Here is a 26,999-nt window from a genome sequence, read left to right as displayed (position 1 = left end):
GAAGAGCAATCGCAAAGAAAAGCTCACCGACGTACTTGTCCACGTTTCAACTTTGCCCGTTGATCCCGGGCTTTCAATACGGCTCTCGATTTCCGCTTGGAACCTTTGATCGGATTTTCGGCATCGAATCTGCGATTACGCGACCGATTCTTTTCCAGAAAAACAAACGGATCTCGGTGGTATTCGCGTGTTACCAAAATCCCGATGTTTATTTAAATTTCTCTTTATCCCTCTCTATCGATTTACTACGTTCGACGTTCGCCGGTCGATTTTACTGCCTCGCAATTTTGCAAGATCGTAAAACGATTCCAAGCTTTCGGGTGTATTCCGATTTCACTTTGCGATCTGTTTCGAGCTCAGTCGAGGACGCTTCGATGTTTAACGTTGTTTATTTTGCTGTCGATTAACAACGAATTCACGATATAAATTGGAAATACGATTTTCTGGAAATTTCAGCTGTTGATACAACTCCATAGATGCGAATAAATACAACCACGAACTGCAGATAATAGAATAGGAAATTAGAACAGAAATAATAACGCGTGGAAGAAACGATCGTTCGCGATTGTGAATCGTCATTGTATAATTCAAAGAGTACAATTTAGGCGTGGGAAATGGCGCGAAGAGAGCAAGCATGTCGATCATTCGCGAACAGTGTCGCTCTATGGATGTTATTTCGCTCGAATGGCAGCAAAATAGCTGGACGCTGGATGCGATCCGTTGGTCGCGTTACACGCAGTTACCCTCGCAACTACTCGTTCTCCATTCACCGGGAATGTGTATCTCCGGCCAGACCAGTCATGGTTGCCCGTAAACTTTTCCATTGTGCTCGAGTTTTCCATGTTTTAAACTACTAAACGATTTATTCGAAACCAATTCCCTTCTTCCAAAACTGATTTTTTATCGTCCGTTTTGTCGCTCTTGTATTCGATTATGTTCCGAGTACTGAATATTTATAGAAAATAAAGGAACGCTCTGCGAAAGATACTTACGCAAATCAACCTTTCCTCGTGATACGTATCAAACTATGTTGGAAAGAAACTTGTTTCCAAAGATTCGTTTACGGCGATATCGAATAAAGGCGATCGCAATTTGTGGATATTCCAGAAACAAATCTACAATGCGTGTTGCTGTGGATTCGCGTATATCGTGCACCGTGTTGATGCGTGATTACGATGAAACGCACGATGAAATGGATTATGCGTGTTTGCATCAGTTGGAAAGCAACCAAAACAAAAAAAAAAATTCCGAACGAATGCGGTTGATACTCGTTACAGGTGTATTGAGTATTCCGTGCACGGAATTCAAGCCCTTTCATCTCGTCGCAGACTCCATCGAAAGAGAAAATTGTATCCGATGGAAGCCGTTGGTATTGCGAGAACTAACGAAATCAAAAATAAACGAGGAACGCGATTTCGAAATCTCTTGAAAAACAAATAGATTTGACGTTTTCGAAGAAGAAAAAAAAAAGATCGACCTCCCCCTGTTACTCAAACAATACGTATCATCGATTTGCTCGTTATTTCCCCATTTTCCGATTCCTTCAAACGTAACCATTTTACGATTATCGCAAGTAGATACCGTATCGCTCGAGACTTAAGAAACGTTTCCCACCTAAAACGATGTTTACGCGAAAAAGGAAAAGAAAGAACGCACAACTGAAAGACCACGGTTTTTCAAAGTGCCTTCTGTCTCATAGGTACAGTCACACCTTCGCGTAAGCCAGTTAGCGTTTACGTATTCACTTCCAAACCTTCGTTCCTACCTGTTTTCTCTTGTCAATAAATTTTCTTTGGACTCGTCTCGTCAACAAAATTAACGTACGTCGCGCGAAATTCGAACGCTCGTTTCATTTCGTTCAAACAAATGTAAATATCTTACTAATAAGTGTGTAAATGTTAACTAATTACGAAGTTTGCTAATGTTTGTAATTTGTTTCTTCTTCTTATTGAATGTTTCGATCGTCGTTCGTCCGAAGTATGCTTGAAATTAATCGGTAAATTGTCATATTTCAGGTGGTATAGCGTCATGTGTAAGAAATTTTCGAACCGATTTTCTGGAAGAATGGCCGACTCCTGGTACGGGACCCCATTTCGACACCTCGATGCAGTCGAACTTTACCGGACTGGTGGGCAAAACCGTGCATCTCGTATGCAAAGTGAAAAATCTCGGAAATCGGACTGTGAGTTTGTTATAATTTATGCTTGTTTCGAACAACGAAAAGCCAAATGCCTCGTTGACGGAACCGATCGTTACAGATGCTCTGCAAGGAAACAATGATAACGCTGTTTGCAAAACTAGAAATTAGCGATTTACCTCTCAACTAGCTACGACCAACGAGTAACCAGCTTAATCGTATTTTGATTCGATCAGAGATATAAACTTCGTTTAAGTTGGTGAAAAGTGATTTTTTAAGAAATTTTCGTCCGAAGGAAATCTTACGAAATGGATGAAAGTTAGAAGGAAGCAAAAACTTTTTGCTTTGGAAATAACAGACACGAACGTGCGATGAAAAAGCGGAAACGAAGCTAGCGGTCCCGATTTGCCCATAGATTTCTATCGATAACAGGGCACGATTGATCCTCTGATCGAGTCGTGCCGATTATAACAGGAGATATCACGATCGTGAATGCTCGTTCGAAAGAGAAACAGTCGCCAGCTTCCAAAGACGGAGGGTTATATCGACGATATGTTTGGCCAAAGCAGCTAAGAACCCGTTGTTGTTAATACGCCGCCAACGATAACGGCGGCGGTCTTCATTAATAGGCATATAGAGACCGCAAGCTAATCAATGGCAGTTTGACTTTGGCTTAGAGCTCCCCGATGGAAGCAATTACAATGGCGTGGACTCGGGTCTTACCTGATTCTGTTCACCGACCGCTCGAACATAGTTTAAGATGCATCGATTGACTTACATTGTATTTATGAACAAAAGCAACCGATGGAAATCCTCTCATTGAAAGCCGGCCCTTCTGTCCTCTCTAGTGCATAATCAATCCAATCGCGGATCGAATACGTAAGATTAAAATTAAGAACGAGTTAAGTCGTAATCGATCGTAATTTACTTGAAAGTCACTCGTCGCTTTTTATTATGTCGTTGCATAAGTATCTGTAAGGACTTAAACAAAGTAATTTATCTTTATCGATTGCTCGTTACAAGTTTAAGACGTGTTTTCCTTTCACGGAATAATCCAGTCGAGAGACTCGTAAGATAAAAGTTGCGTATCGAAGGAAACAGAAAAACGAAGAAATTTGAAATGTCCAACCGTAAGTTGAATTGTTCGTTATTGTTAAAACTGCGCTCGGATTACGACGTTGAGGAACAAAGCGCTCGAGATCGTTACATGGGTCCATGTTCCTTCTCGAACAGCAGGATACTGTACATACACGTGACAGCGCATACGTACACGTGCGGAGTGTATATCCGTGTAGGCGCGTGCTATGTGCACGTGCAGATGTAACACGAAGGGATAGTCGCCTAGGTACGCGTCCGGTGTAGGCTTCGCTCGGTCTCTTTTATCCGGACAAAGATCAGCGAGTCCCTATTTTCTTGAGATCTATTCTCCGTCTCCCTAGCCGATCCCATTTTCTCTGCTGTCTACTTTCACAGTAAGAGCCTGTAATCCCTACGATCGTCAATGGAAGCGGAAGTCGTGAGACGAGCATCTAATGGCGGCATTCTTCGCGCAAACAACGCTGAAAAATACTGAAAATAGTCGTGTTAAAGCTATCCGCGTGCGGCTCTACGTGCTTCCTTTTATTTAGCGTATTGGAATAATTGCTCGGTTACCCAGAAACAAGAATGAAAAAATTTATCAAGCTGTTTTGAAAATTTACAAACGGTAATAATCACCAACGTCTCCAAATTTAATTTTATTTCGTTTCTTTTCTTTAATTTCCAAACTTCACTTATCGTGGATCTCTTTGTTCTGTTTAACCAAAGATAAGCGGTCTTCGCTCTGATCTCTTACCGAAGCGCATTAAATCGTTGAAGCGTGCGTGGAACGACGCGATATCGCGCAATTGCGACCAGATGGGAAAGAAATTCCGCGCGATTCGATCGACGTCGCACAGAGTTTCATTGGCTTCAGCCCCATCGTTCTGAATGCAACAGTTGCCAATTCCTGACCGAAGTAAGTTTCGGTGGCAAGTCGTAGGATATTCGATTCGTCGACTCGCCGTTGCTCGAAAGCTGGAAACTTTCGCAAATGAATATCACTTTACGAGGTACATATTTGACGCATCCGCTGTACGTAAGGTTCGATTAAAGGCCAATAAAGTTCCTTTACGGTACGGCACGGTAAATGGAGAAGAGTAATTGGGAAGCGCGACATTCGCTGACATTTGGTCCCATTTGTGGACGCTTGGTTCAGCGATGCGACATGCTACGCGTATGCTTGCGACTCGCTAGATTCGGTTTAGTCGATTTGTTCGTTTGATAGCGCGTGTGTGCACGCGCGCAATTACAGCTCGCATGGGACGCGCGACGTGCAAGGCACACGATCGCGCGAGCTGCATAGATTTCGGTTGGATCTCAACAAACAATAGCTCGGCTAATGCCGATGACACACCGATGTCACCTCGAGAACTCGTAGGCTCCCACAGCTGCCAGGTTTGCGGCCGACGTAGGACAATACCGAATCTCCATGGTGACGTCATACTCGCCTCGAGTGCCGGTGTCGTTATGGGAAATTGGTTTATGCGCCCGTGACGGAGCACACCTAGAACGAAATACCCTCGAAAGGATCCTCTACGCTCCACGTCGTGACACGCCGCGCCGCGACGAACCGCCACGCCACCGCCAGCTTCTTCGTACCCCTGTTGCTTTCCTTTAATTCCAAATTACAAGACTCCTCTTGATCCGTCGACGTCCGTTCAAGAGTAATCCGAGTTTATCCGACTCCATTTGTCAGGATCTCCCGAAACTCCTTCGCACAATCGAATCAACGACTCTTTCTTTCCCTGCCTCGATACCTCAAACTCGATCAATGTTTAAAAATTATTGACACAACTGGAACAGCTTAAAAATCACATTTATAGTATCTCACACCATCGATTTCGTTCATCGTTACATTTCCTACCGCGATTTCAAGCACATTTGTGCAAAAAACGTTTCTTTGACGCAGCGTGTTGCTACAGGCTCTAGGGAATCATCCAGTTAGAATCATGGACTGGCCGAATGTTTAACGAACGTTTGTTTTCGAGTTCACGATCTTTATTCTCACATTCGGAGAATGGATAAAGTCGTTGCGACATGTTGGTCGATTTTTAACAGACGTATTACCTAAAGAATGCGGCGCAATAGATAGGTATAAGCAGTATATAATAATAGAAGTGCTAGAGCAAGAGAAACATATGTGATGTAAGGGCATTATAAGAGATGTAAACCGAAAGTCGTGCAAAGCCGAAAGGTACGGACTAAGAATAAATAAAATAAAAAAAATAAAAATACCTAAAGAATGCGCTGCACGAAATTACATCTACGACTCGTTGATATCGTTGGTCGTAGTTTGAAACGCGTCGATTGAATTACCTACAAACGTGGAACTCGTACAACTGATTTCCGATGTAGCGCGACACACGCGTGACCGCAATCTACATATCAAGTTTTTTTTATCGATTCTATCGAGAGATGCATCTGCTCGATCGTGTAATCGCAAAAATTTCCACGTTCGACCAACCTGGCCTAGTTTATCTTCGATTTTTACGTCTTCTGAAAATCGTTCTCGAGCGATTCATCGCGATAGAACGTCATCGTGACATTCTGTTACAGGTTTCGTGGGTAAGGCATCGGGATATACACCTGCTAACGGTTGGCCGTTATACGTATACGAGCGATCAACGTTTCGAAGCGCTACACCTGCCTCACGCCGAAGAATGGACGTTAAGGATACGATATCCACAGCAGAAAGACTCCGGGATTTATGAGTGCCAAATATCAACGACACCTCCTATCGGTCATCCCGTTTATCTAACGATAGTCGGTAAGCTCGAGAAAACGCGGTATAGTCTCCGTGCAACAGTGAATTTTGATCTTTAGCTCGTCTATTTTTGCTTTTCATACACAAGCCGGCCGCGTTGCGTCACGTTGACTCGGGTCAGGTCGGATCGGGTCGAACGATACTCGTACAAACGCAAACACGCGAAAGAAATATTAAGCCGTTTCAAAGCATTTGCAGTATACTCGTTTTGTTATAGGTAGATGGACGGTACACGCTTTAACCAAGGTATACATACCTATGTGTAATTGCCAGGTAATCTCGTTACGTTTGGACGCGAGTTATTCCATTCAAAGATTATTCCATAGATTTCCAAGTTTCGATCGATACGACGCAAAATTGTAGAATAAACTGCAACAGAATTCGTTTTAATAGGATTAGGATCGTTATTCACTTTGAAAGTTGACGCACGCCTTGGGGGCATCATAAATACGAGAGCATCGCAATATGTATTCGCATTTGCGGTTAATGCCAATATCTCGCCAATTTAATGAACTGCGCGATATAGGGATCAGTTATTTCATCAATCGCGATATGTTATTCCGTTATTGAAATAAACCGCTAACGTTACGCGATAGCGAACGACCAGTCACAGCAAATATCTTCGTAATTCGTATCTTATTCCGAGAAGAATTTCAAATTCACTGTTTTATAATTTACAATATCCTTGGAGCTATACAGGGCGGTTGGCAACTGGTGGTACGAGCGGAAAGGGGGTGATTCTACGCGAAAAAAGAAGTCGAAAATATAGAATAAAAAGTTTTTTTTTTAATTTTTCCATCGAGACAACGGTCTACAGTGAGATCCGTTATAACGAGACGCGATAAAGTGCACGCGTACCGAGCGAAAATTCAAAGTCGATTTTCTTGAAATCAAAGCCTCGAACGAAAAATGTTTATTCTATATTTTCGACTTCTTTTTTCGCGTAGAATCACCCCCTTTCCGCTTGTACCGCCTGTTACCAACCACCCTGTATATTTGACTGAAACTTGAGAAATTTTTAAAACACGCTAGTCTAGAGAAATTTGAAACAGATATGGACGCTTGAAAAGATCAGAGATAGCCTTCGCCTGGAAGATCGAAGAGACACCGTTGCCGAAAGAGAAAGAAAATGTGAAGGAGGCGTAAGCTGGTGTATATCTATGATCGGTGTGCTTGAAATTGAATTTAACGTAGATGCGGCCGCGTGTAGCGGTGGTGCGAAAGGGGCTAATCGAGGATACGTACGAAATTCATGGAAAGATTTTACACGGGCGTACAAAGCAGGTGAAACCAGGCCGTCTGCGAGCTCGTATATCCTCGCAGGTACACCGTTAATGACTGGCCTGATATCCTAACCGCGCCGTACTATTAAACGAGAGGATCTTATCACACAGACTTGACCCGAAAACGTTACCCAACACTTCCGTTTCTACGTTTCGCGCAACGATAAAAATATCGAACGTTTTATTTTGTCGCGTTAACTTTGATCACCCGTGCTATTGTTTTTTTTTTTTTCAATTTCTTTCTACCACGTAGTCGTTCTAATATCTTTTTAATTGTTCGAATTAGAAGAAACTTCGTATAGTTTGCCAGGATTTCTGTTCGTAATTTACTGCGAATGGATGGAAATTTAACTCGATCGTCGTTACAATCGTGCAACGTGACGTTTAAGTAACGTTCCGAACTGTAATTAATTTAAATCTCGAAACAAATTTAAATTCTTTGTTTTGGAAGTACGTTTCTCTTGTATAAATTCCGTCTATGAAAATATCGACATTTGCATTTACGTTCGTATCTATCTACCTGCCGCCAACAACCGTTCCAAATCGGACGAAAAATTCTAAAGCTAAAAATTTGGTTTCAGAGCCGATTACCATCATCATCGGAGCTCCCGACCTATTCGTGAATAAGGGTAGCACCATCAATCTAACTTGCGTCGTAAAATATGCTCCGGAACCACCGCCCATGATGATCTGGAGTCACAACACCGAGGTGGGTATTACCAGAATAATTATCAATTCTCGCAAATTTAACGATTCCAAATTTAACTACGTGGCAAATTTACCTGTCAGATGCGAATAAGACGTACGCGTAACGCGATAATATTATGTGCGACGTATAGTTAACGTCGGGTTCGGAGTACGGTGAGCCGGGTATTCGTCGTTCATTTTACGTGCTCGCAAAGTTCTTTGTACCGGCTCAAAGGGAATACGTCGAGGGAAACGCAGCTCACATACATCCATGTACCTATCTTTTTACCATTCTTCTTGCAAACCTTGAAGCAGAATACCTTTTGTCTTCGTACGAGGCAACGGTATTACACGACAGTGTGAGAATCCACTGGGAGGGGATAGTTTCCACGGGAATATGAGAAAGCAGCTACGGCAGCTTTGAGGAAATGATTGCGAACCAAAAGTCGGATATACCTTGGGATCCAATATTGTTCCTTTTTAACTGTATGCACGCCGCCCACCGACTGTAATCCGAATCCATAGTTATCACGCAGAGTATCGCGACCACGCGTTTTGCCTCGAATACGAGATCGCGCAAAGTTACGCGGCTAAATCTTTGCTACACTCTCTTTTCGTATGTCGCGAAACTTCCTATCGACGGCAATTTGCCAGTTTGCCGGTGTTTCGATCGAACTCGACGTAGAAACGAACATCGTCGCTTTGTTTTTAAAGGAACGTTAGTCGACGGTTTGAAGATCTTTCGTGCCGTCAAGTTTAAAAAGCTACGTAGGAATATACATAGTTTTCGTTCAATATTGTTCGAGCGTTGCTCCAAAGCTAGCAAAATACGACGATACAATATACGAATGTACATGCTGGAAGAAAAATTCCAATAAATATTCGAAAACGCAAGTGTCTCGATACGACAAAGGCCACTCGGTACGTACTGGCATGCTTCAGCACGTAGAAATATTTACGCAGAACCGACGGTATTATAATTTTCGTTTTACGCTGTTATTTCTTCGTGGCACACCGACGGAGCGAATTGATTCCTTGCATAGACGAAGTATGCGTGAACCACCGTATCCAACTCGCAGCTTTACCTTCTGCTCGTCAGATACGGACACGACATTTGAAAATCACTTCTACGCTAAAGTCTATCGCTGTCCATTGTATCATCGTAGCCGTAAATATCTTCCCTCGCCATCTCGTATCCTTTTTCATCGTTCAAGATGTTCCGTTCGCTGCTGCAGTCAGTGTCGCACGTCGTACTCGTTTAAGCGGTTGTCATGAATCTTCGAAAGTTCTTCTTTTCACCGTGCTGATTTAATTCGTATCTTAATTTAATACGCGAAGATATCGATCCTTAAAAACGAATTCGGTGGATTCTTTGTCGAGACGACCATTTTCTGCGCGACTTTTTAAAGAAAAGATTCAAATTAAAACACTGGAAATGTTTACTCCTGATTCGACTATCGTTCGGACAACCAAGGGGAGAAAAGCTGCTCCATACGCAACACCAGGCATGTTATTGGCATGTTCGCAACCAAAAATATCGTCGAGCCGATTTAATAATTTCAGACTGTTTATGATTACGCGTGCGTGTGGCACGCAACATGCTAAGTACGAAACCGGTAAGCCGTCACTGGTCTAAGATAATCTAACAATAGGACTCCGCTCCCCCTCTTGATACTGTCGAATCACTGACGACGGTGACGTCGAAATGTCGTCGTAGCCATGCGTTGCGGCGTCACCCAACCCCTTCGTGTTCTGTTTATTCCGATGGTGGTTTCCTTTTCTTATCTCGAGTACCCATAGCGTAAAAATCGACACGAGGCAGGAAGTGTGTGTATGTGTGTATACAAATTCTCTTTAATAATAATAATAGCACCAAAATAGGTCAAAATTGACGAATATATCGCGATCAAAGAGCCAACGCATATACATTACCGATTTAGATGTTCAAGCTGTAATTCGAATCGTTTGAATAGTTTTCGTTCGATTCGTGCTACTTAATGTGCTCTTATTAATTATTTTAATCCAACTTCATTGTAATCGCATTATGCAAAACTTGCATAATAGAGAAACGTTACACACGGAACTCTACATAGGAGAGATGATATTTTATTAAAAGAGTAATTTAACTTGCTACTGGAATGTTTTTCTTTCTTTAACGTAACGTGGTATGTTTTAATTAGTAGCATAGCAAATTTTTCGGTCGATGAATCTTCTTCGCGCGTAAGCTGTGTAGCATACTGTCTTTTTTTATTTGTCGACGACGTTAATTCTCAAACTCCGAAAGTATCGTAATCGCCGTGGCTTAAGTAAACGAACACATTAATATTTAGTCGTTACGTTCTGTAAATAAAGTTAACACGGTTGACGCGTATTTTTATAAAACTCTCGTATTTCTTTCCCTTTAAACGAATTCTGTTGTGCATTCTATTAAATCTACTGATTGAAGAGTAAATACAATTCAGTGAAACGTTTCCCTCGAATGCAAACCTACGTTCAAACCTTTTCGCGTTAAATAATATTTTTCCAATGTTGGCAAACGCGCACGTCAAACCGGACAAAAAAGAACGATACCTTTCCGTAATGCGCTTCCATTCAGCTCGCCCGAATGCATTGCGACTTTATCTTATTTTCGGTTTACAAGTGTCTTTTTACAAAATCCACTACGCTTTCTGTACAACGAACAAATGCAATTTTTCCTACGTAGGAGAGTAATCCAGACCTAATCCGGAAAAGAAACAAGACACCATTCGATTTCACTTGCTTTAGTGATTTAAATTTTTCATTTTTCCAAATAACTGTGAAGTGGTTCGGGATGGCTGCGTTACGGAACGAATAAACGCGAGTCTCCGTATTAAAGCCGAACATGTTTTTATTTTAACCAATCGTAGGACGCGATCTGCGGATACTGCAACAACGACGCAAATTGCTCAAACCGTAATAGTCGCGGCTAACTCGTTAGCGCGTTGCGAATAACGGGCCTGAAGATCGTGACAGTCGATCGGTGACTGCTGGATCCTCTTTTATCTTCTGCTCTGATTTGCGGCTATATTTATGATGAGATATACTCGAGGCTTTGTCACTGGGCGTGGTGACATCGTTATTTGTTGCGAATGGCCGCGCGCTTAGAGACAGCACGTGCAGGAACATCCGCCTCGTTGCAAGGCATTCCCAGAATCCATAGTTCGTATTGACCCGCGTATTTTTACACCTTGGCAAACACGTAGGGCAACGATACGTTTTCGTTTTATAATTTGCTAGAGCGAGGAGCGAACGAATATTCCCTCGCCTGGTGTAAATCCATCATTGCGCAAACATTCTCCTTAAAGCGAATAACACGCTGTTGTTAAATTTTACTTTCGAACGTTTCGCTTCGAATAAGATTATGCGCGCACCAGCGAAGACTAAAGGACGAGAAATAAATAAATATGCGTTTATCTTTTGGTCCAGGTAATTAACTTTGACTCACCGCGCGGAGGCATTAGCCTGGTGACGGAGAAGGGTCCTGAAACGACGAGTCGTTTAATGATCCAGAAAGCGGTGCTGAGCGACTCCGGGATCTATACCTGTGAACCGAGCAACGCGAATCCCAGCAGCATTAAGGTGCACGTTGTTAACGGTAAGTTTCACGAAATATTCGAGAATCGTTGGCTCGTTTTAGGACTTATTTCCACTTGCGACTAGTTGCCACGACGCCGTAGTTTCCGGCAGACCATCAGTATCATCATAGACGTGAAAAAAGTGCCCCGTCTTTAAAAAAACATTTCCCGTCTGCTTCAGGAAGTTAGCATCTATATTTATGCCGTTGCTGGTGCAGAATCATCGATATATTTTGCTTTGTTTATTCGTATGCATAAATAAATCATCGAGGAATATATAAACGATGAGTATATTCAGTTACGTACAACTACAAAATTATTGGAGGTATGAAAATGTTGAAACAATCGCTACATCACGACCCGAACGTGTAATCATTCATCCGCAAACAATTTTTTGATCGCGGGTATACTTTTGCAAAGGGATTTGTAGTACTGCGTTTCAGGCGCAGCGACACCACCGCACGTCGCGGTGACGAGATTTATGGCACGTAAAGCGAAAAGCAGAAAATTTGAAAATACATGCTGTATGTTGAAATTACTGCGAAATCGTATACCATATGAGCGTCGCTACACACATGGTAGAAAATGAAATCTTTCTTTCGAGAACAGCCAATCGTGTCTGAGCGTGTCGTAAATCTTGCGTTAATTCGAATCTTCGTGAATGTGTTGCGAAAATTGTTCGAACCTCTCAAACAAAGATCAACTTTATTCTTTCGCATTGAACCATACATTTTTTAACGCGTTAATCGATCTGTCGTGGTATATTTTATAAGAAGTTCGTAACCTATTTAACGTGAAAAAGTTATAGCCAATAAAAAAGTTTCTTGGCAGATCCGAAGAACGTAAATAAAATCATTAATTTGTCTAGCATATTACGGTAGAAAATGTTTCATAACATTATTTATTTATATCAAAGGTATTATAACTCGTAGTATCGTACGTATTACAGCATTACTACTGTCATCACTATATCGTATTATATAGCATTACAAGTTAATAGTATCATATACTAAAACATACTCGGTGACTCCTCGCGCGTTCTAGCAGCAAAATGACATTCAGTAGCGCTCGATTGTTCCAGGTATAGTACGTATTGTATATGTATTCCATATTGTACGTCTGCCTCTTTGTAGTCGCACGCGTGACACGACTGATCTGTGACGGTGTATCGCACCTTGACTTTGCGGAGGCGCACGTTCCTTAGTCGCGACAGCGTGAATGGAAACTCTGCCTTATCCTACAATGGATTTTATAGTCGCAAGCGACTAATCGCAAGTGAAAATAAGGTCTTACCCTGCCATGTTAATTGATCTCTCGTTAAATATCCCGTTGTTCTTGGAAGACGGGACGCGTGCACATTTGCCCTAGAATCGACGTTGTCGAGATCGATCTGACCGTGCCTAGAGTTTAAATTCGCCGAAAGCCATGCACTTCGCACGACGTCGCGACGTCGCGACGTCGCGATGCATCGAGTGAATTCGAGTCGCAAAGTTGACACGGTTTATTACTTTAACAGCAAGGGAATGAAGTCGCGTTGCTAAGCAAAGCGTGTCCTATACAATACCGATACTAAGTTGAGACTAAGACCAGTACCGGTACCAATACCCAAGCCGATACTAATAATACCAATAAATCGAGTCAGAGCGATACGGTTTTGGACGAGAAATACGTATGAAATTTCAAATGGTCTGGATGGAAAGTAGATTCGAGGGACTAATTTGCTCCGATAAATATGCATAACTGCTTCGTTTACACTTCGGTAAATTATTAGGGTGAGCCTTATGATAGGACGAAAGCGGACGCGTGGATTTAACGATAATTCGAAATAAGTTAAGCCAAGTTTCCGGTATGTTATTTATCAACTTCAAGCGTTAATTGCTTGGTACAATGGCCTGCATAGCCTTACCTGACGCGAATGCAGATCGATGCGACACGTCGTGCACGACGGTGATTTATCACCGTCATCGTCCCGACTGATCCGCTCGCAAACGTCTGTTTGCGTTCTTTCTCTCGATTGTTCGAATCGTTCGTTGCGTTTGTGCTATTATCGCGACGGTAGCGAGACGCTCTTCTGGCGGTCGAACGAAACACGATCGATAAATTTTAAACGAGAGGAAAGAACAAGAAAAAATAATGGTCGGTTGGATAAGTACGTTAGCTAGTTCGAAACCGAAAGAATTTCATACGATCCGAGTAAAATTTTTGTTACAGAAGAACGACCGGCTGCGATGCATCACGGTGATGGAAGCTCGTCGTACACCGGGACACGGCCAATGTGTTTTATAATTTTAATAGTAGCTAACGTAATATTTGTATAAGAGGAAAGAAAGGATAATCGTCGAAAGGGAGAAGAAATACGAAACACGATGATACAGCGCGGTTTCACTTGCAAATCGCATTGCCTATGATCGGTAACGTTCTTTGGGTGAATATTTGCGCAGGGTAAAATCGAATATTACCTACATTTTCATTAAATTTCCGTGACCAAAGAGTTTTCGAATATCAGCACGGCACAATAATCGGTAAAAACGTAGTATTTTGTTAAGATATATCATCAAGAACGAATAACTTACGACGTCAAAATTTATTGTATTATTTGTAAATAAATTCATTGTATGTACATATCAATAAAACGATCGTCTTTATCTTCTGACTTTCTCTCTAGACCGGAATCTGTCGAAACGTGGCAAGAGGAACGGTATATTCTTTTTCCTTCGTTCGCTCTATACCCAAATCAACAAGTAAAAGCACAGATTGTAATCCGCTTTGCTAGTTTATTTCGATGAAAGAGATGATTGAATCGTACAACGGAGTTTCCGTGTGGCGGTTCAAAGGTTTGAACTTGTTACTTAACCGTTATTGCTACCTTGTTATATCTGAAAAACAATCCGGACATTGGTTTCAATGCGTGGTGAACTGCAAAGTATACGTTTAAGGTTACAAAAGCGACAGGTTAGATTCTCGCCGAAACGTATAATTGGTACGGATCGTACATTTGGTCGCGCAAAACGGGCGAAACCCGAGGAACTGTTTCATTCGTCTATACCGCGAGTAGCGATGAAAGAGTTTGACGAGGAAAGTGGATTCATCTGTTTAGCTTGAGCGACTACGATGGATCGATATTTCTTAGAGAAAGCGACGTAAGAAACGACGATTCGTTAATGGCATAGTTGATTATTTCTTTTATCTTGTGTCCGTTAATTACAACTCGGTGCAGCTGACTTTTCTTGGAAAGCTGCACGTGCACGCGATCTCCAGCAAACCGGATAAACAAGGAAGAATCGTAAAATCGTAGCCAGCCCGAATATCCTAGATTGCGACAAACTCGGTCGAGATACGTGTAACAGAATTTTTATCCATACGCCACCACCAACGTGACGAAATAGCCAAGCTATATGAATATAACGCAACGTTCGTCGCGAGGAACTTCCTGCAAAAAGAGAGTAGACCTTTTTGTTTTTTTTTCAACTGGTCGCGATGGAGGACGAACGCGAGCATCTACCAAAATTGTTTCGATGTTCGGCTCTCTGTGAAAAAAACTGGGTCGTCGCAACTTTAACGATTTTCCCGCGATTCTTCGCGTGTACCTGGCGTTAACGAGTTTTAACTAAAAGATACGCTTTGCCCCCTACATTTTGATTTAGTAAATTTCGTGCAACGATCAACCGAATATCGACCGAATGCACCGGCCTAATGTCGCGATAGCTACTTAACAGCGGGATATCAGTTGGCGGCTGTACAGCGGGCGGTGTTCAAGTAGTCGATAAAGTCGACTATTTTCGGCTCCCTCAATCGTGGAATCATCGGTGGGGCGGTCCACGCACGGGGTTGCTGTTGCTGCTGCTGTTGCTGTTTCAACCAACCGGTTCCTCCTTTCTTTCTCTTCTCTCGTTTCCGTGGATGTTCTTGCAACGTTATCGACTTGCCAAACACGAAGAGGCAAGGACCGAGATAAGGTCGGAAGTCGGGTATATTTTGCTTGTATACCAGGCTGAAACCACCCGTGTCCGCAGCCGGATTCACCGGTACATCCATTATCACTAAAACAAGTTGAAAATGAACAACAGATTTACTCCGTTTATTTCATATCTTCCCGTTCCCTTATTTTGTTCCACACCTCCCGTTACCTTTTCTCTCTCTCTCTCTCTCTCTCTCTCCCGTTCGAATAGTCCTTTCGAATGGACTATCGTATATTTAGATCGGATATCGCGTTGCTGCAGTACAGCTCGGTACCTAACCGCATCTATTTGTTTGTTTTAAATGAATCTGTGCGAACGAAATTCAGCGCGTTCGAAAGCACGTAGAAGTTGCACCAGCTGTACGAGTATTAAATTAACCGACCTAAACAGATTTCCGCGTTTCAAGCAATTTTCTTTCATTTTTTACAAATGTATCGCAGTTAGGTGCGCGCGCGCCTCGACGCAAGATCCAACGAAAACTAATATTTCTCGTACCGGTAAAAAAAAGTTTTATCGGATTACGAACAATCCAAAATACGTATAACGCGGAGCCGGATCGAACGGAAATAAAAGTAACGGACGATAGAAAGAAATCCGATAGCCGAAAGTAGCCAGAGAATGCCGTTAATTCTTTCTTTGGGCATTTACCTACGATAAAAGACAAAAACCGCTGATTGTTTTTCCACGGATGCAGCTACAATCGAGCCTGTATTTTGACAAAAAGATATTTTCAAAGGTACGCAAAGAATTAGACGTTTTCGCTTTAGTGAAAACCGTAGGGGGTTGTACTCTCGACCCGTAGACCCGACAAGCAGAGTTGTTTAATCGAAATCTAGAAACTTGAGCACAGTATAGTCGATACTAAACGATTTGAAAAGCTCGTTCGTGCATTCGCGAGGAAATCAGAATACGTATACCGTCTCGTTGACTTGTCCCGGCCACTATCCTCGGAAACTTTCACCCGCAGTCTCGGTTTGTGACAACTTGCTTCTCTCTACGTTACCCTATAGATCGTAGTTTGCTAACCTTTCACCAAGCTTTCGAGAACATTGGAATAGAGGCGTTTGGTAATTCTCGAGCTAGGAGGATGCATCCGGGGATTCGTGTTGATCTCGATCAACCAAACCGAAAGGTCCTCCATCACGACGAAATCGGCCCCGTATAGCTCGAAACTACACCGTCGTCTGTCCATGTGCTCCTGGGAGGCCAGCATCGTCAGAACTATGGCTTCCGACATTTTCGTATAGATCTTGTCGTAATAGGGTTCGCCGTCGAGTCCCGTTTGCCTGACAATTATGACCTTTGCGTTAGCCACCGAATAAATATCTCTACCGATGAAAATTAACAGATATCTTTTCCAGATATACCAAGATACAGCTAACGTCAAACTTGTCGATTACGTTCTACGCTAGATCGCTGCAAATTCGAATATCCTTCGAACAGCGATAGCGAGAGAGTAAAAAATAATATAAGTAAGCAAAGTATCATACTCGTGGAAATAACGGCGAAAGGAAGGACAGACGGGCAGAGACGATTACCCGAGAAGAAAATACACAGATTCTAAGCATATTTGGGCGACGTTCGATCAAAGCTATCGATCTCGCAGTCATCAAACGCTATCGACCGTAACGAACGGATAACCGAAACTGCTACTCGCAACGAATAGACCGGTCGAGAGATTACTTTAAATATTCGTTCAGCTTCTCGCAGTCCCATCCTTGATCGCGAATCGATTTTACGACTTCCTCCGAATTTCCACGTTTCCTTCGTCTCCTCCTCTCCTCGTCGTATTTCTCCTGAATGGCGGTATTGCAGATATGAATCGCTTCGTGATAAGTTGAGAAAGTGTAGGGTTTCGAGCTGAATCGCAAGAGTCCTTCCCTGCAAAAGGGTAGAAAAGGATGGAGAAAATTCTTTGATGGAATCTCTATCGAGAAGATTCTTTCGGAATAATTTTCAAGGCTCTTTTCTCTAACAAAATCCTTTTCCGAGATTTCTCCGTAGACCTGTAACGTACGTATAACGTATTGCGTGTGCTTTTATTTGCGCACACGAGATTCACCGATAGGTATGCGAGCATACGTTTCACGAGATAGAAAATTATTTTCCGATGATTAAAAAATGTAATACAAACTTCGCTACAAATATCGTTTAGACGTTCGAAATACAGCGGAACTGTAAAGTCGGAAATTTAGTTACTTGAACACCCATATTGTCATGGGAAATGTATTTGTAACCAAATACCACTGCCTTATGTCGAATTTCGTATCGTGAACCAACAACGGACGTTCTGAAATTAAGAGGAAAAAGATGAGATCGCGAAAAGATATAAAATTTAAACGATTAACCGTTTTACGTACCAATGTACTTCTGAACAATGAAGTAATCTTTTGGTCTGCTTTTTATCTTTCGAAATATATCCTTTAAACTGTGAGATATGCTGATTCCCGTACCGCAACAAAGTTCGCTCGGTTTTAATATCCATATATTTCTCATTCCGTTTAATTCGTATTGCGGATCTATCTCTTTCAATCTTGCCAGGATCGGATTCGTCGCCTCTAGATATTTCTAAACGATGTAAAATTCGGGGTAGCGAGATCCAAAATTTGTCGCGTCGAATCGAGATTACCAGCGTTTTTAATTTAAAAGCGAGAAATCGCTTGGAAACGGATCGTCTATTCTTTAAGATAGTACTACGCAAGCGAAAGCAAAGAAAAGAAAAGAAGAGAAAAGAAAAGAAAAGTACACGAGTATCGTACTTGTAGCTGATCTCGACTTTTTTCCGAGGTGGTCTCGATTCCAGCTCCCTCGTGCACGGCTGCGGTATAATCGTCCAAAAAGGAATTCCATTCCTCTTCGGAAAACTCGGTCACAAAGTCTTTGTCTATGTTTTGGTGGATTTCACGGGCGATAAATTCCTCGCAGCGTTTTATGGCAAACTCCAGTCGACTCATTAGTATCGGCCGATGTCTCGACTCCGAGAAACCCTGGCCATCGTGCATTCTTCCGACGAACCATTTCAACAGACCAGCGGCGGCGGTCAAACGAAAATCATCGAGAAAGGCTTTCGGCTCTCTGCTCAGGTTGTAACTTCGAGGGAATAATACCGACGACACGTCCTTCTCGTACAGCCAGTGAGCTTCCTCCAACAAACGAGCCATTCCTAGCTACATTATTTCGTGATCGTCAATATTTCGTCGAGCTCGCAGCGAACTAAAGTTCGATCGAGCTTAAATAATATATTTCACATCTTGCACGATGTATCGAAGATTCTCGCGTATCTAATTATCGATGTTAACCTTGGAAGTGTAGACGAAGGGTTTTTGGTATCTGTTGAGAATGATATTGTTACTCAAGCCACGATGCCAATCGACGAAGTCGTTCCGACAGTCCCATATAAAGTCTGGCGATTTGTGACGTAATAAAGCGAAAATTACCGCCTTCTCGTTTAAAGTACCGTCCGATTGGGTCAAATCGCCCAACGATCTCGCTTCTAAGCTGGCTACGCTACCTAAAAGTCGAAGAAGGGATTTCAAACGAAAATGAAAGTTCGTTTAGTTTTTAGTAAAAAGTTTGCGACTAGTTCAATTTTGACGATATTACTCGGATCAGAAAGACGATAGCTGTTCATAATAGACGCTTTGTCGGAGTTTACGTGGTCGATTTTTAATTAAAGGAAGTAGAATGTAAAGAAAAGGATTTGATTAGGAAAGACAAGGAAACTAACCATAAGGTACGGCTCTTGTTTTCGTAGCTTCGTATTTTTGCACCCAACCCCTTTTCTCCAGAGCTTCTTTCAATTTCGGTAATTCACCGCGTATCAGAAATATTTTGTGCCTCTGAAACACGGTAGCACGTGCTTCAAAATATCCTAAAACTACTGTATTACGCGGATTTCTGTGTAAGACTATTCGGATCCGGATAATCTATCGAATAGTTATAACGAATACGTATATGTTCGTTTATCAACGTTTGAACGTTATCGGACAATCCGATAACGTCCGATCGGAATTTCGAAATTTTGAGACGTTTTCCTTGTAAACGGATCTGATGTCTACCTTAATAGCTCTGTCGACTTTCGCTTTAATTTTCTGATAACGCTCTTTCCTGGTCCAGTGGGTCTTACAGCAATCGTCGTCCTTGAGCACGATACTCCTGTAGTTGTTGATGGTGTCGGTATCGTGCTTGTCAAAGATCCCCCGTGGGCAACAAGAACACGTGTCCATGTAGGATTTCGGGAACGCACCGCAGTCAAGTTGTGGCAGACTGTTAACAGCATTGATCTGATTGTCGTCCGTGTCCGGAAGTGGCCATTTTGAGTTCATTTTCGTCCAGTCCACCCGATTGTACGGATTCACTGGACTTTCCTTCTTTTCCAGACAGATCAAAGAAGTCAATTTGCAGTAGGAGTGGCTCGCTTTATCCTCGTTCGTGGAATCCGTAGTCGCTAAATCTTTCGCGGTCCTAATGTCCCTTGACCGATGAAACGTTCTAATTTATTACACGATATCTACTGAATTTTATTCCTTCTTCTATCCAGTGATCGATTTAATCATCGTGTTCGACTTTGATTAACCGGATCACCTAACTTGATCGCTCGTTAAACATAGAGACATCGAAAACTTTTACGCTTTTCGGAACGAGATACGTACCTTAAATCAGGCGGTAAATCCATAGTTTCGTCGCGAATCGAGACAGCTATTTTAAGTCAATTCCTAGATAAATTGCAAAAGTGGCGTTAATCACGGAAACTAAATAAATTATCTAGTTGAAGCGAACGCTAGAAATATTCGGCGTGTACAGAAAGAAAAATCGACTCGTGAGGAACGTTTAGAAACAATGCAAATATTCGTCGATGGGCGTATGAAACGAGAAAGGCTAAATCGATCAATCTGCTTGTTTAACCCGGCCGCCTTATTGTCTGGCAAGCTTAATCGCCTAAGTAATTAACCTCTCATGCAACGAACTTTGGAGAAACTGGTTTTTGCCCTTATTAAACGGCCATATTAATTTAACACTAACATTATGTATCCTTCTTTCGACCAGCGAAGGTAAATTCACGACTAAATTATTACGAAGAAGTTGCGTCGTTATCTTTGCAGAATTTTGTGCCAATTTATATTACAATGCTCGTTTCAATCGAATTTGAAGATAATAAATAACGAAACCAATCGATATTTAATAACACGCGGTCACCGAAATATATTCTTCGCATACTACACAAATGTCGTTATAATTTTCATACGTGTAACAACTGTTATGAAAATAACGATGTAATTTACGGCACAAAGGTAAATTTATAGATTTATGGATTTAATAATACATAATACTGTTTAGTATTTTACGTTATATCACACTCTGTTTCCCTCCCTTTGTCGCGTATTATCGATAAATTATCGATATCGACTATAATTTTAAATTAACGTACATCATCCATCACGTATCGTGTACAAGGCTAATACAAGTATATCCGATATAAAGGTATTTGATAGTCGAGGCTTGTTTACACTGCAAAGGGAAAGTAAATGAAATGTAATGCAACGTTGCGTTTGCATACTATGCGATTAATATACTTCGTCTACTTATAGAAAACGACCATTTTCTTTCGTTCTTATGTAAACGTTGCGAGTATATGAAACTTGTCGATTTTTTTTTCGTAACTTTTACCATGTCACATGTACGATGTACACGCGCTATACTTGCCATATTTATTCTCGTTTGCCGTAATTGTGACTAAAAATTTCCAAATTATAAACTTCATTTCATCGTTTAAAAACTGACATCTGTGTTCTTTCTATGGTAAAAATACTTTGCGATACTTGGTGGAAATTTTCTGCTCGTACACTGCGTGAGTTCGTGTAGTGAACGTTTTGACAAAGTTTTACGGATCCGCGATATTTCATTAAACGTTTCCTCATTGATGTTTTATGTATCGTTATGTATCTTGACTTCGAACTGGAGAAATTTTTGCGATAGATCGAAACGTAAAGTTAAACTCTAAAATTTATTTCACGGTTCTCCTATTCCGAACGGTTTGGTTTCTGCTATCTATGGATTTCTGTTGATGTGTCAAATGTCAGACATGTTGCAGTTATCCGATCTTCTACTTTTTCTCCATTTTCCCAACGACTATGTACACGATGTTAATCGCTAGCTAACAGTCGTTATATCGTTTGTTTGCAATTTTGTAACCAGTAACTCTATGAATCGCGGTATAAAGACAAAAATTCGAAAAAAAGCAGAAAATTGTATGATGCATAGCAGGCACAAAATTTGCATTAAACGGAAAATATGCTCTTGTGTAAATACGTATGTATGTTTATTTCTAGGAGCGCAAAACATATATGTAGAAAAAAACGATATCTGTGAATACCAATTTTCTCGATACACTGAAATATTTTCTATATCGACATCGTTCATAACTGCAACGAAATTCAGTGTATTAGTACTGTCAACGCTACGTTCCATATGTTTAGCGAAACTCACATGTACTCTTTCATATCGTATCGGTGTATCGACGATTATTTTAAAACAACGTATCTTTTTACAGCGGTAGCGATTAAAATAATTCATTTTTCAACGTAATTTCATGCCTTTCGAATATTTTACTTCACGCGCGATACGTTAAAGTATTCGAAAAAAAATAATACATATAGTTGGTCGCGTTCGCGCGTGTCTAAATTACTATTATTCGATAAAAGATTAATAAAGGTATTTCTGAATTTATCGGCGGAGCATGAAAAGTCTTTTTACATGCTATGTATTTATCTTGATCGAGTATCGGTACATTCGATTGGTAAGTGCTCGTAAATTCCACACATCTATCTAACATTTCACTGTGGTCCTATTAAAATTCAGTTGAATTCACACTACCGAACAATTTCATCCGCAATATATCGTATCATACGGCTGAACATTCCTGTTATGGGCAATTTAAAACGTTAAAATACTTCCACCTTTGAGCTCGTATTTGCCACTAGTATTAAAAATATTATCCACACACATACACGCACACACACACACACACACACATGTTATAGAAGATTATAGAATTATGATACAATTATTTGCAAAATTCTGACGCAACGACCAATTTTAATATTATTAATTCCGATCATAATATGTTAACAAAAAAATTCTGTTGCTCACGCGTATCTGGTGGACTACGCGAGACATTGTTCGCCACAAATATCTGAATTCTGGTCAAACTCTCACAGCGAACTTGTACAGTGAGCAACTAGAAACACTACATGACAAACTTAAGAAAAAAAAAAAAGACAGTTATTTATAGTGAATCGTCGACAAATTTTATTTTTGCAAGATACTGGGATGGGAATTTCTATTATCTCCTTCGATCTTTGGATAATTATATGCTGGGAAAACAATTTATAAACGATACGACTATAAATAAGAAGGTGTGTCAATTTTTCGAAGAAAAAAATTCTGAATTTTAGAAAGGCGATATTTTTTAATTACCTTCCCATTGCCCTTCCCGTTGTGAAAGAGTAACTCGACCTAAAGGTGAATATTTTAACGAATAAAATTACTTTATTATACGTTTCACACTCCGAAAAACGACAGAATTTTCTTCGTTACCATAAAATCTACATTTCTATGTTATCTTTTCACTTTTCTCCGTCTCTCGATAAATAAAATCATTATTTCGAAATAATCTATAATTTTAGATTTTAGAAATAGATAATTTTCAGTATAATTAGCATCCTTTTACATTGTTTTAATATAATTCGTATAATATGCCGATGCGTCAAGACGAAAGCGCACTTGTTCGAAACACGTAAGTAACCGATTCGCGAGTATACTGGGTGGTTGGTAACTGGTGGTACAAGCGGAAAGGGGGTGATTCTACTCGAAAAAAGAAGTCGAAAATATAGAATAAAAATTTTTTTTTAATTTTTTTTTTTTTTAATTTTTCCATCGAGACAACGATCTACAGCGAGATCAGTTATTGTTGAGATATGTGTAATTTTCTGTGCTGGACTGAATGAATGTGCGTAGTAGAGATGCTTGTATGTTAGTGTCGGTGTGTGGAGGTGTGTATGCGCGGCGTCCCAAAAAAAAACAGATGACTGTAAACTAGTCAGTCGGTTAAGAGTCGGTTAAGTGTCGGATATGAAAGAAAGTGCTGAGACGCGTACAAGTGTGTATCGATGAATATATAAGGAATCGTCCATGAAATAAATATATTACTATTTTAATATGAATCGTTAGTGTAACTTTAGTGTTCCTATAACATTATTTCGGCTTCAAAGATCCATAATTCTCAACAGTTATAACGTACCGCACGCGTACCGAGCGAAAATTCAAAGTCGATTCTCTCGACAACAAAGTCTCGAACGAAAAATTTTTATTCTATATTTTCGACTTTTTGTTTCGCGTAGAATCACCCCCTTTCCGCTTGTACCACCAGTTACCAACCACCCTGTATATGTACATATCTATGATAAAAAATGAAATTTTGTTTGTTCGAAATACATGTTGCCAGGATACACATATACACGAACATGCATATAATGGGGTATAGACATCCGACAATGATATTTGGAAATCCGTTACGTTTGACTATAAATGACTGTCTGGTAGCCAAGAGGGTGGAAATCGTGCCAGCGAAACGTGCTTTCGATTCGACTTGCTGCACGAGCGAACGAGTTAACTAGCTAAGTAACCGCGCCCACTGCACTCTCTAATCACCAAAGGCACCAGGAATGCTTTTAAACTTTCCATCCACAATTACGTCCTTATTCGCATAGAAACCTCTATTAGACCTTCCATTATTCTAATTATGGAAGACCCGTCTGAAATATATTGATTAAAGTTAAGAAGGTTAAGTGGTCAGGATGAAGAATTGGACCGACTATTTCTTGTTCGCTCCACCCGCTACTTCCTCTTGTTATCTCGATGTTTATCGAAAGCATCGCGTTTACTACCGTTGTAAGTAACACGTATCATTTTGCTATTTTCTATCTCTCACGTCGTCAATTGAATTATTCCGATTATTCGTTCTCGTTTCACCCTTTTCTTAGCCTGTTATTACGAAAAGTTCAGATTTATCACGCTGAAACGATGGAAATTTTTCGAAATAATCTAGAAGCTTGCGATCGGTTTCCTGATATAATAGCAATGCTATTAGGCGATATAGATACCACAAAACTTCAAAAACGTCAAACCACGTACATGAAAAATCCTTTTGACATAATACGCAACAATATACGAGAAGTACAGCCAGCTTTTCGATCCGATGAAATTATTTTGCATGACCAATGGTTTTCGAACGAAAGAACGAATAGAATTCTATTCGAAATAACATCTATGATTTTGAAAAGATAAGGCGTCTCTGATCGACGAGCTATTTTTCGAAGTAGAGCGATCTACGAATACTTTCGTATAAATGAAAATCCTGTACGTATATATTCTATCTTCGAGTCAAGTTATACGTATAATTTCGCATTCTATATATATTTATTTCATCTGTTATAAAGTTTCTTCGCAATCATGCACTCCCGAGGAAGAAACGAGTCACAAAGTTTACTTAAAAGTTTACTTTATAAACTAGTTTTGGTTTTCCATGGTTGGAACTTAAAGCGGTCTAACTACTTATCGTATGGTATAGCGTGTAAGCGGTAAACAGCGACTCATGGAGCGACTCGCGCGAACCACGAGAATTCGTCAAGTCGATGCAATTAACATTTACGAGAAAAAGCAACGCGGCATACCGTACCTGGGAAAATCGCTTGTCTGCCGGCGGATTCTCGCGATGCGACGCAACTTGCAAAATAAGAATTTTCTATAGCACATTGCACAGCACGAAAATAGACTCGCTAAACAGTTACGTAAATCTTATTACGAGATTCAATCTTGTTTCAAAACGCTACAGTACTTTCGTATTTGTATTCTGATGTCTGTAGATCTTACACGATGCATTTTCAACGAAGAACCAAGTTACGAAGTTTGTCGGTTAAGCTTGTGGCGCTGGTATAGTTGTTGCAGCTTCGTTTCTTCGCGTTTCACCTCCAACTTTCTCTCCTTTCTCTCTCTTCTCTATTCTTCTTTTCTCTCCTCTTTTTTTCCTCCTCGTTTCTTTTGTCATCGAAATGTGACCATCATTCTGCGAAAACGCTCGTTCGCGATATCTTCGATGAAAAATTATCACACTACAACTTTCGTAAGACATCGGCGGTGTCAGAGAAAGTATCCAAACGTCCGATCGTACGTCTTTGAAATTTGGAGATCGTAATTTTCGCTCGATCATCGTATCGAAGCGCGTTATACAACCGCCATAAAAATCAGACCGAACTCCATAGATAAACGACCAGTATGTACTTAGTTTGTGACTAGAAACTCTGCCGCTAGAAAAAATGTTGAAAAGAGAATGGTAGACTAGAATTAGGGCATTGAACGTTTGAAATACTTCTGCCACGAGAACGTGTTTCGAGAAAGTTGTTTTGTATCGTAAACGATTAGCGATGTAAAAAGTTGAGATTCGTATGAATACCGATATTCGAATGACACGAGCGTCCTCGGACGATGGCAGTATAAGGAGAAACTTTATACCGTTACTAACCTGTGTAATGGAATTATCGGATCGTTCTATGGTCTATTTGAGGGAAATATACCATCGTTCGATAGAGAAGTCCACTAATCACAATTGAATGGTAGGCTTTTCGTGCGCGTATCGCTGTTTAACAAGCAAACTGGATAGAGGTAATTTACAAACCGATTAATAAGCGCAAGCATTTCGAAATTTCTAGCCATATCGATACGAGGAATACCGTAATATTCCGTTTTTTGATTTCCAGCTGCGAACATTTTAGAGACATATCCAACGAGAACTGCCGCTCTTTACACGATCACTTGTACGATTTTCTAAATTTTCCTTTTTTGTCTTTAGTTTCATCTTATATCAACGTTATATCGAACGACGTAATATATTACATTATTAAATTTCGGTCAAATCAGTTATTTACTATGCGCATTACATATATATCTTCTCTATACATACATACGTATATTTTTATGTAGAATTTTGCATATGCGAATAACGTGTCATATACGTGTGTACCTTTACCTAGAGACCTACTCTGTACATATTTTTCAAAGGGAAACATAGTGTATTAGAGATTGCAGCAACGAAGAGTACGCGTATTCGCACCAAATGTTATATCGCTAAAGGGGCCTTTGTACAATTTAAAGCAAAGTCATGTATTACATAGTAGATATTTCTTTGAGAACTATTTCTCTTCGGGAACTGCTCTACTTTGCCTTCCGTTGCTCTACTTCCGCCTAACATGAACGAATTCAAACTCTGCCGGTAAAGTTTCTATCTTCTACTATACTTGTATCGTTTCGGGTACCAATACTTTTCCCTCTTTTCACGCGCCTACTTCCAGTCCTTGTAATTTTCACATTCTTTCCAAAAGAGACAACGTTTTTATGTATTTTTCTTTTTTTTTTTTTTGCAATTTATCGTAATTTATC

At 40.6% G+C, this 26,999-nt stretch overlaps 2 protein-coding genes across 3 annotated transcripts in view; one reads left to right on the top strand and one right to left on the bottom strand.

Moving 5' to 3' along the window:
• LOC138187540 (zwei Ig domain protein zig-8) overlaps positions 1–14,192 on the top strand; it is a 137,978-nt gene extending 123,786 nt beyond the window's left edge. For both annotated transcript variants that reach the window (XM_069128467.1, XM_069128463.1), the window contains exons 2-6: positions 2,016–2,182; positions 5,774–5,984; positions 7,846–7,973; positions 11,399–11,567; positions 13,759–14,192. In XM_069128467.1, coding sequence (XP_068984568.1) covers positions 2,105–2,182; positions 5,774–5,984; positions 7,846–7,973; positions 11,399–11,567; positions 13,759–13,865 — 693 coding nt within the window. In that variant the 5' untranslated portion in view covers positions 2,016–2,104 and the 3' untranslated portion in view covers positions 13,866–14,192. The remainder of the gene's footprint in view (positions 1–2,015; positions 2,183–5,773; positions 5,985–7,845; positions 7,974–11,398; positions 11,568–13,758) is intronic.
• Positions 14,193–14,301: 109 nt separating this feature from the next.
• Positions 14,302–20,364, bottom strand: LOC138187418 (tubulin glycylase 3A). Its single transcript, XM_069128186.1, has 9 exons — positions 19,565–20,364; positions 19,234–19,345; positions 18,806–19,017; positions 18,266–18,673; positions 17,867–18,074; positions 17,706–17,796; positions 17,190–17,387; positions 16,533–16,792; positions 14,302–15,587 (listed from the first exon to the last, which is right to left on the bottom strand). The coding sequence occupies exons 1-9, from the start codon at positions 19,829–19,831 to the stop codon at positions 15,271–15,273; spliced, it is 2,073 nt and encodes a 690-aa protein (XP_068984287.1). The 5' UTR covers positions 19,832–20,364; the 3' UTR covers positions 14,302–15,270.
• Between the last annotated feature and the right edge of the window lie 6,635 nt (positions 20,365–26,999).

This window comes from Bombus flavifrons, chromosome 2 (assembly GCF_040668555.2).
Source record: "Bombus flavifrons isolate JBK064 chromosome 2, iyBomFlav1_principal, whole genome shotgun sequence".
In the NCBI taxonomy this organism is placed as follows: domain Eukaryota; kingdom Metazoa; phylum Arthropoda; class Insecta; order Hymenoptera; family Apidae; genus Bombus; species Bombus flavifrons.
Note: the sequence above shows the minus strand (reverse complement) of the source record. Positions and strands in the feature narration are given on the sequence as shown.

What these genes read in the sequence shown, in the direction of transcription:
- LOC138187418 (XM_069128186.1), bottom strand. Translation starts at nt 19,831, where the DNA reads ATGAACTCAAAATGGCCACTTCCGGACACGGACGACAATCAGATCAAT. An exon ending in AAGTCGACAGAGCTATTAAG is followed by an intron (nt 19,346 to 19,564) that starts GTAGACATCAGA and finishes ACCGTGTTTCAG; the next exon opens with AGGCACAAAATATTTCTGAT. An exon ending in AACAAGAGCCGTACCTTATG is followed by an intron (nt 19,018 to 19,233) that starts GTTAGTTTCCTT and finishes TTCGACTTTTAG; the next exon opens with GTAGCGTAGCCAGCTTAGAA.